This window comes from Brienomyrus brachyistius, chromosome 9, assembly GCF_023856365.1.
Source record: "Brienomyrus brachyistius isolate T26 chromosome 9, BBRACH_0.4, whole genome shotgun sequence".
NCBI classification, from domain to species: domain Eukaryota; kingdom Metazoa; phylum Chordata; class Actinopteri; order Osteoglossiformes; family Mormyridae; genus Brienomyrus; species Brienomyrus brachyistius.
The window spans coordinates 14,295,165-14,304,490 of NC_064541.1; the positions used below are offsets into that span (position 1 = coordinate 14,295,165).

The following is a 9,326-nucleotide window of genomic DNA, read 5'->3' on the forward strand; positions in this document are numbered from 1 at the left end:
CGTAAACAGTGAACTTCATGTGACTGATAGATAAAGGCGGAGTTTCAGGGCGATGTTCTCAGCTGGAATAAAAGCCTGCGCCGCAGCCGTAGATCGCAGCTCTGGTCTGTACTGACTCAGCCGCCAGACAGAGGCCACCCTGCAACGTGACATCCCCGAATGACCGATACCTCTGAACCGGAGCCAGGGTGGAAATGGCGTTTGAATGAATGCTGTCCGAGGTGCGTGCCACCTAGGGCGAGTTGTTGGGCTGCAGCATAAATCCGCTTGCGGGTGTGGGGCGGGTTAAGCAGGTAACGCAGGTATCTGTTGTGGGTCTGTGCAGTGGCATCCATCGGGCCCCTGACGTTGCTTCGGTAAGGCCGCGGCTTGTCTCTTAGTACCGCGTGATTTCCTTTGCGAATAGGGTAGCCTGTTGCCAAGATACACCCGACATCTATAATACGGCTACGAGTACGGGTACGGGTACGAGTATGCTTACGGGTGTTTCCTGGCCGCATTGATTTGCTGTGGATTTTATGGGTGCCATTTGAAATGCAGCTCGAATATATTTGCAATGCTCTTAATCCACGGCTGTCAAATAATACACTTTGTAGAAAAGGCAAAATTTTATTAGTTACTATAAGGGTCCAACCGGATCAAATTTGTAAAACATGACATCTGTCTTACAAGACCGCGTTCGGGAGCTTCATGAAGAACATGTCTTTAATTGGGCTCGATTTATTGCATCGTTCCGGGTCGTGTTGATATGTTGAGCAGTTCAGACGACCGTGAAGAGAATATGCAGCTTATTTGTGTAAATTGTTCCCCCTGCGTCTGTGCTTGTCAACCGAGACTTTTTCCGCCAGTCATTAGTGACTATGGGATTGCATTGTTGGTTCTCTAATACCGCACTTAAAAACTAAGTGTCTCTTTCAATGACAGGTTTCAGTCTAAACATTTGTGTAGCTCAGAATTACCCCTTGAATCGTCAGTGCTCCTGCCTATTCACTCACTATCTTTAGTGAAGCTCTCAGTCTATGTAAGGATCACAGACAAGGGGGAATTCTGAGTTGGGTCCTTTCCCACCTCTCCTTCTCCCTTGTACCTGTGTAGGCTAAGTTAAAAAAAAAAAAAAGATATATAGGTCCAACCCTCGTTGATAATTTTATGAAACGTGTAAATTGTGCGTTTTGTCATTGGTGCTTTTCTCTGTCCTCACAGTGAGGTCACAGTTGCACCAAGATGAATTTGACCCCTGTCCGTGGGCTGCATGCTGTCTGTCACCCCTTCCCCCCCCTTCCAGGTCAGATCTTTCTAATGCCTGGTCTGTGGGACCGGTTTACGGCAGAAATGTGCAGGCGACGCCCTGTTTAAGTTCTGGGCCCACCGGTACTGGGCCTTTCCCTGCCTCTCTATCTCTCTGGCTTAGCACTATAACCAGATTTCAGTGTTCTGCTCCGGTTGTTTGGCCTTATTTTGTAGATGAACGATCCATCCTTCATGCAAGTACTGCTGTTTTATTCTTTCAAGGAAACCTGGGGTTATTTTTCACACTCTAAGTTGATAGAATCGGGTCAGTGATGATACTGGGTCGTGAAACGGACGACATTCGCTGGGAAGATGGAGAAAGGGTGAGTGAGGCATACCCTGAGAGATTGAAGGTGTATCTGAAGGTTACCAGTACTTATGGTATCCACATTTGTTCATAAATGATAAAGGTGTGACAGACCTTGTGGGACATAGGACACAATGGACAGGGAGGGGGCAGAGCATGCAGGGGTTGTGGGCGGGGCTAAAAATCAGTAAGAGGAAGTCTGATTCTCCCACACACCTTAATCCTCTTTACAGGGTACTTGCAGATCCCTCAAAAGTATTACATTTGTTTATCGTAAAGAAAGCTCTCAATTGGCATTAAAATGTGTCGAATTAAGGGTCTTTAATATGCCACAAAGAAGGAAAATAACACCGATTTACGTGTTAACGAATGGGATGATTTTTTATTTGGCAGCCATTTTATATTTAAACGTCACACGGACCGGAATGAGCAGAATCATTAGTAATCACGTTTGCTGGGGGAGGGAGGGTTTGTAACTTAGTGGAAACCTTTTAGCGATAATGAACTGTGCACTGTGGGAGACGTTGTTCAAACCCGGCTGTGGAATCTCACCCTGCAAATGGGAAACACAAAGCGGCCAAGAACATGAAGTAACCGTTGCCATTGACTGTTTTTTGCCATCTTTGTCATTGTGAAACTGGCCTTAAATTTAATGTTAAGCGACATTAAGAAGTCTTAAATCTAACTTGCCTAAACTTGTTGATTCCCTGATTTGGCTGGTGATCGACTTTAATGGTTCCCATTTACGTTGTTTATATGGGAATAGGAAGATGACAGCTGGAATGGAGATACGCCGTGTTTCTGGGACATAGACTAACCCCTTCTGTGGTTCCCAGTGACATGTATGTGCAGCACGCAGAGGCTCAGTGGGGGCAGTCAAGCTTCCTCAAAGACGTGGTCTCCCTATTCTATTTTAGGCCAAATCTGAGGCCACATGATAAAGCACAGAGAAGGAAGAAGGTTCACAGATGTTCAGAGAAGTCAGGTCTCGTGCTCAGACTGGGCTGTTCCACCGTTATCTCTCTGGAATGTGGCAAACGGAGGATGAGCGGAGATCCCAGACTGCAGAGTCTGAAGCACTACAGCAAAACAATCGCACTGTAACGGCTGTGTAACTGCAGCTTGTGGCTTACAGATAGCGATCTGCGAGAAGCGTGCAGTGAGGGGCACGGAGGAAGACGTTGGGGGTGACCACCTGCGGGGGGGCATGGGGGCACGTGACTGAAAAGGGAGAGATTTGGGGGCATTCTGTACAGAACAGGAGTTCAGTAGCTGTGACAGCAGGGCTGTGACAGGACGAGGCGGCTGGTGGAAGAGTGTGTGTAATATTCCAGGACACAGATGTGACCAGCAGCTGGGTGACCTGTAAGCAGATGGCATCAGCTCTGCGTGAAATCGCACCATGGCAAGGTGCAGAGGGCCCCTCCGGTGAGCCGGAGAGGGCCCCTAGGAGGCCCCTGCGCGTGAGCAACATTTCTCCCGGTATTCCAAGAAATGCAGAGAATTACCAGCTTCTGAGAGTTTTGAATGCTGCAACAGAAGGGAGCTGGTCAAAGTGAAGTAGGAGCAATTCTTGCCAACCTCAGCATCAGCCTCCCACAGTGGAGGCAGCGCGGAGCCTGGGGGCCATATTTAATCAAGGCAATCCGTAGCCACTGTGGTATTGTTTCGCAGGGTATTCTCTAACCCAGATCTTGGAATTAAATACAATCATTCATTTCAGTGGTTTGTTTGCAGTTGGGTTTGACATGTGCCATTCATTCACATATATTCTGGATTATGGCATAAAGGGATCTTTTTCCAGTATTACAGTACAGGCTGAATGCTACTGCTGTGTTTGTTTTTATTAGTAAAACAGCAATATAAGTCACGATGTAACTAAATTAGCGAGAAACTTAAAAGCAATTTAATTACCTTAATACTTTTTATATCAGACTTTGACAGCACTGTGAAATACATTGTATCCTGGACTCTGTATCATGAATCTGAGTTTATATCCTATTTTAAAAAGCGTGAAGAAGGTTGGAAAATAAACATAGTCTAGACTAGAATCAATCGGAGGGTTGCTGGTTCACGCCCCTGTACCTCAGAATAAGGTGCTTAACCAGACAGTCCAATTTAGTGACTGTAAAACCTACATAAAGGCTCTGCTGATCTTCTAAATGTAAATGACAATTATATAACAATGTCAGTCCAACACTGCAGAAATGAGCCCCAGTTTTGTGTGAAACCACTCTGCCGTACAGCTGTTTGAAAGAATTTGTAAGGGTCTGAAGAAAATTCAGTTGAGTTGACTGTGTTTTGCAGCGCGCAGGACATGCTGACGGGACAGAAGCTGTGCCGGTCACAGTCTCACCGGGACTCGGTCTTCACCGCACTTAACCGTCAGAGGAAGGACGGTCTCTTCTGTGATGTCACTCTCGTTGCCGGTGAGCAGAGGTTTCACGCGCACAGAGCGATCCTGGCCGCGTGCAGTGACTACTTCCGGGTGAGTGTGTCTCGCTCTCGTAAAGATTTTTCCGGAGAAGGTGCGACTTCCTGCAGCGTGTTTGTATAGCAGCGTGTGTGTCGTGTGTTTCTAGGCCATGTTCAGTCTGTGCATGGTGGAGAGTGAGGCAGAGGAGGTCGTCCTCCAGGGAGTCACCAGTGAGGGTCTGAAGCAGTCTCTGGACTTCGCCTACACCGGACAGGTGAATCTCCTTCCCAGAAGATACAGCCAGGTATATTTGGACAGGCTGTTCTGCAGTGTCTGTAGATCACTGGTGATGATTCAGCGGGTTGACATACCTGAGCTGAAAATGGCAGGTGGGAGCACATGTGTGGGTCAGGTATCCTGGATATTTTTCGGGTTTACACAGACGCGGGCCATGGAAAGGTGTGTCACTAGGTTCCTCTCCTCAGGTCCTGCTGGAGCCAGGTGTGATCCAAGATGTTCTCTCGGCAGGGAGTCACCTCCAGCTGCTGGAGCTGCTCAGTCTCTGCTCTCACTACCTCATCCAGGTGGGACATTGGATCCTCCTACCAGCAGGTGGCACTCTGTCAGCAGCTTCGGGGATGGTACCTCCTCGTAAAATCATCTGGGCGACAATCATGTGTGGTTTTACGAGTCATTTCTGTTGTAAGGAGAATGCTGAAGAGGAATATTATTACCATTTTTTTTTTTTTTTTTATCGTGTTGAACTTCTTTGAACTGCAGGCAAAACACAACTTTCTTAAAATTAGAACATAGTTGACTTAACTCTGTTCACCACAATCACTTTCAGTAAAACAGTTAGAATACAGGTACTTGTTTGTAACTACCAAATACAGGTGAATACCAACCAGGTACAGTATGTATTCATTCATGACGATCATTGTATTTATCACTGGTGCCGAGCAAGGAATTCCCGAATCTTCACTGAGGAGCGTTTACCCTTGTTCCTGTGATGGTGCTTGCCTGTCACCCAGGAGCTGAACACCTTGAACTACCTGGAGATGTACCGCCTGGCTGACCTGTTCCACCTTCCAGCCCTGGAGAGGGCCGTCGTCAGCTTCCTGGTGGAGCACCTGTCTGAGCTGCAACACTCCAACCAGGAGGAGGTGCTGAAGCTCCCCTACAGCTTGCTAAAGGAGGTGCTGAAGAGCGACCAGCTCACCTCCCTCAACGAGGAGCAGATCTGGCTGGTAGGGGCCGTTTTAAGCAGATGCTGCCCACAGCTAGGGGGCGCTGCAGTAGATAGGGGTGGGAGCTCCTCCTCTTCTCAATCGCTCCCTCTGTTTTTTCACCCTTCTTGTAGCTGGTGATGCAGTGGTTAGAGCAGGACCGCAGGTACCACCATGCAGATGACCTACTGCAGCATGTCCGCTACAGCCTGATGGAGACGTCGACGTTGCATCGCCTGGCACGCTGCCACCCGCTGGTGCAGGCCAGCAGCGCCCTGTCGGCGCTGGTCGGCGAGGCGCTGGAATACCAGCGAGCCACTTTAGCGCAGCCGCTGCGGCAGACGGCACGCACTCGGCCCCGGTTCCGCTCGCACACGCTGTATGTGGCCGGCGGGCGGAAGCGCGAGGTCAGCCGAGTTCGTGAGCTGCGCTTCTTCAACCCCGCCGAGCCGGAGCACGCTCATCTGGCCGGCGCCTCCAACTGGGGCGAGCTGGCGCCCATGGGGACGGGCCGGAGCCACCACTGCGTGGCGGTCATGGGCCACTTCCTGTTCGTTGTGGGTGGCGAGGCAGAGCACGCCACAGGCCGGACGTGTGCCGTGCGCACAGCCTGCCGCTATGACCCACGCCGTGATACCTGGGTGGACGTCGCCCCGATGAAGGCGTGCCGTGAGCACTTTGTCCTGGTGTCGCTCGGACACTTCCTGTACGCGGCCGGTGGCCGCAACGAGCTCGGCCAGGTTCTGCCCACGGTGGAGCGCTACTGCCCTAAGAAGAACAAGTGGACCTTCGTGCAGGCGTTTGACCGCTCGCTGTCCTGCCACGCTGGCTGTGTCGCTGACGGACTGCTTTGGGTTTCAGGTACTGGCGCAGTAAGGGCACAGACAGTAGATTCAGGGGTGTCGCTAGAGATTTTGGGCCCCGTGAAAGCAGAATATCATATGCCGCTTTTCCACCGGCATAAAGGAACCGACTCGTACCCGAGCCGTGCTGTAAAGGCACACTGCGTGCAGTGCGGTTCCAGCTGGCTTCAGTTTTCCACTGCGGAAGGGTCGGCTCGCTAAAGGCGTTGCCGGGTCTGGAGAGCGACCGTGACGCTTACTTACTATTCAGATGTTGTACATCATGATTTACTATGTGCCAGTTACTTAATTTTCTAGCACGTCTGTGAGAATCACCATGTTATAACAGCATCAAATGCTAGCAGAATTAGCATTCGCTTGCATAAATTTGTATTAAGAATGCATTCCATTCAGCTGTTCTATAGCACTTTTTTGTAACGTAGAAAGTTGGAAATTTTCAAATTTTGAGTTATCAAGAATGCATCAATACATTGTGATGTGCAACACTACTAATGAATAATGTATAGAATATAGCCTTTTACCTTCAGATAATCGCATGCGCAGGACACTGGTAGCTCTGGGCATTTCAAACTGATCATGATGATGGTGATGCAACCAGCTCAGTTTGGTTCCTGCAAGTCAGCAGAGCCGTGACAGAGCGGGTACAGCAATGGAAAACCGTCACTTCGCTGTAGGGCTCGGTTCCCGGTGCCAGTGGAAATGTACCAAACCCCAACCCAGACCAATGCCTTTATGTTCCAAATTTTAGAACAATTTTGGAATTGCCCTAATTTCATGGCACCGCTAGGTGTAGGGGGGAGGTACTGGAATAGAAAAAATATTTCTAACTACACCCCTACACATGCTGCCTGGGGTAACGTTCACAATAAAATAAAAAAAAAAATGCTCACACACATTAGATAATGCTAAAGGCCACATGCCTTCCTGTCTGGTGTCGTGTCATAATGCTGTATTGTTTTATGCTAATGTTAGTTAGCAGGGGTAATGTATCTGTAATAGCAGAACCTGTCAAACTTTCACTCGCACCTGTCTCTCTAAACATTCAAGCTGCCGTTTGATGCGTGTTACCAGGCAGTTTTGGGGCCCTGGGTTGGGGGGGCTCACCATTGATGACGCTATCTTCTCCCAGGTGGGGTCACAAACACCGCCCAGTACCAAAACAGACTTCTGGCATATGACCCAGTGCAGGTATGTGACGGACCAGCACGCCCTGAACGAATCAAACATACACTGTTCCTAAATTTTAGGGAAGACTGTACTGCCCCACAGAGGCAAAACACAATAACTAATCTGGCACCAAAGGATTTTTTTGACTGTTTTTTTAAACCCATATATGCAGTAGGTAGGTAAATCACCGTGTGCTTATTCAAAACTGAGCAAACAAGAATTTATTCACAAGATTTAAACCAGGCCTGCAAGACCTGATTTTGGTCACAACTCAGTTTTGATAGAATGTGCAGTCACGGTATTTTGCCTTCATTGGTCAGCATAACCCCCCTTGTTCTCAGGCGATCATGCATGACACAAGCGTCTCCTTCTGAAGGGTGTATAAACCCTCATATTCAGCCCCCCCCATTTCAAACTGTCCTATGTTTTACACTTTGCGTCCTGTGAAAACCCTCCCCCCATAACTGGCTGCCTGTATGTCACACTGTGGTCATGGGGGAATGTCATTTGCTGTCACTGTATATGGATGGTATTACAATGAAGCCCACTTCACTTGACTTGATTTGCCTTGCTGCAACCCCCCACTGCTCCACTGGACAGGACCACTGGCTGGCTCACTGCCCCATGCTCCAGAGGAGGGTATACCACGTTATGGCCACCGTGCGGCGCCACCTCTACGTGCTGGGCGGGAACGACCTGGACTTCAACAACGACCGGGTCCTGGTGCGCCACATCGACTCGTACGCAGTGGACGCTGACCAGTGGAGTCGCTGCACCTTCAGCCTGCTAACAGGTCAGTATCCCCCCCCCCCCATTGAGCCCCACTGACACCCCCAAGGAGATATGGTGGTAACTCAGCCTGTCCCTTACAGGGCAAAATGAGGCCGGGGTGGCCGTTCACAGTGACAGGATTTATGTGGTGGGCGGATACTCCATCTGGACCAATGAGCCGTTGTCTTGCATCCAGGTGACCGTACTTGCATTCAGTCCTACTTTGATAGCGTTCCAACTTTAGCATAGCGCCCCTTGCTAAACAATGCGTCCCACTGGCTTCCAGGTCCTCGATGTCAGCGCGGAGGGAAAGGAGGAGGTCTTCTATGGCCCTACGCTCCCGTTTGCCTCCAACGGCATCGCGGGGTGCTTCCTGCCAGCACCTCACTTTGCCTGCCCCAACTTACAGACGCTGCAGGTGCCACACCATCGGATGGGAGCTCTGTAACACACACACACACACACACACACACACGCTTCCTTGCAGTCCTCCCATTTCTTAAATACATTCACACGGAAATGAAACTGCCGTCTATGGACCGGGAGCCATGACATCGTTCAGGATGAAACAGGTGAACTTCACACATGCGGTTCTCCAGCGCAGAAAGAGCGATGCCCACCAGACACTTCCTGTAATGGAACATGTCGGAGGTGGAGATCACCTTCCTCAGTCAGCTAGTCTCACATCCAGCAACACCAGGCACCTCCAAATAGAAAGCCATTGCCCCACTGCACTGGGTCGCGTCACCTGAAGTCATCAGCTGTGCTTCACCTGGGCGTCCTAAAAACCCCTACACTCCAGACTGCTGGTAGTCCTCCAGAGCAGTAGGTGGCATCCTCATCTGGTTCACAGATCTTTGCTGGAGGTCAGCATGTGTTGACTGACTTGGTGCTGTAGCCTAATACTACTCTTTTTTTATGCCACCAACAGCGATCAGTTTCCCAGCTTTCCAGATCTGCAATGTCACAGCTTTGGAACATAATTGGTTTAACAAGGTCAAACTTCACTCGCCTACTGGCCTTCAGACAAATGACAGCGCCTGCACCATGTAGCAAGACACACTGCAATCTACACACTTCCCCAGGACACACACTGCATGTGTGAGCCTCAACCTTGCACCTGATCCGGTGTGTGTGTTGCTCCTACAGCTTGTGGAAATCATGAAAGTGTATTATAAAAATCCTAATCGAAACATTGTTTTATGTACAGAAACAGCTGCAGTTTTTTTGTGAATGACTGGTGACAACTCAGCATAAAAATTTGGTAAAAGCATGACCTGCCCCAG

The 9,326-nt window shown here is 49.5% G+C and overlaps 1 protein-coding gene across 2 annotated transcripts; it reads left to right on the plus strand.

Annotated features, from left to right (window-relative positions):
- The first annotated feature begins 53 nt into the window (after positions 1 to 53).
- klhl32 (kelch-like family member 32) lies at positions 54 to 9,313 on the plus strand. 2 transcript variants are annotated; one of them, XM_049026501.1, is made up of 10 exons: positions 54 to 221; positions 3,905 to 4,085; positions 4,180 to 4,287; positions 4,499 to 4,597; positions 5,045 to 5,260; positions 5,374 to 6,100; positions 7,232 to 7,290; positions 7,870 to 8,062; positions 8,142 to 8,236; positions 8,327 to 9,313. In XM_049026501.1, exons 1-10 carry the CDS (start codon positions 160 to 162, stop codon positions 8,486 to 8,488), a joined length of 1,902 nt encoding a protein of 633 aa, XP_048882458.1. In that variant the 5' UTR covers positions 54 to 159; the 3' UTR covers positions 8,489 to 9,313. The 2 variants fall into 2 exon arrangements, with proteins under 2 accessions (XP_048882458.1, XP_048882459.1); XM_049026502.1 differs by lacking the exons at positions 54 to 221; positions 3,905 to 4,085; positions 4,180 to 4,287; positions 4,499 to 4,597 and adding an exon at positions 4,643 to 4,921.
- Positions 9,314 to 9,326: the final 13 nt, after the last annotated feature.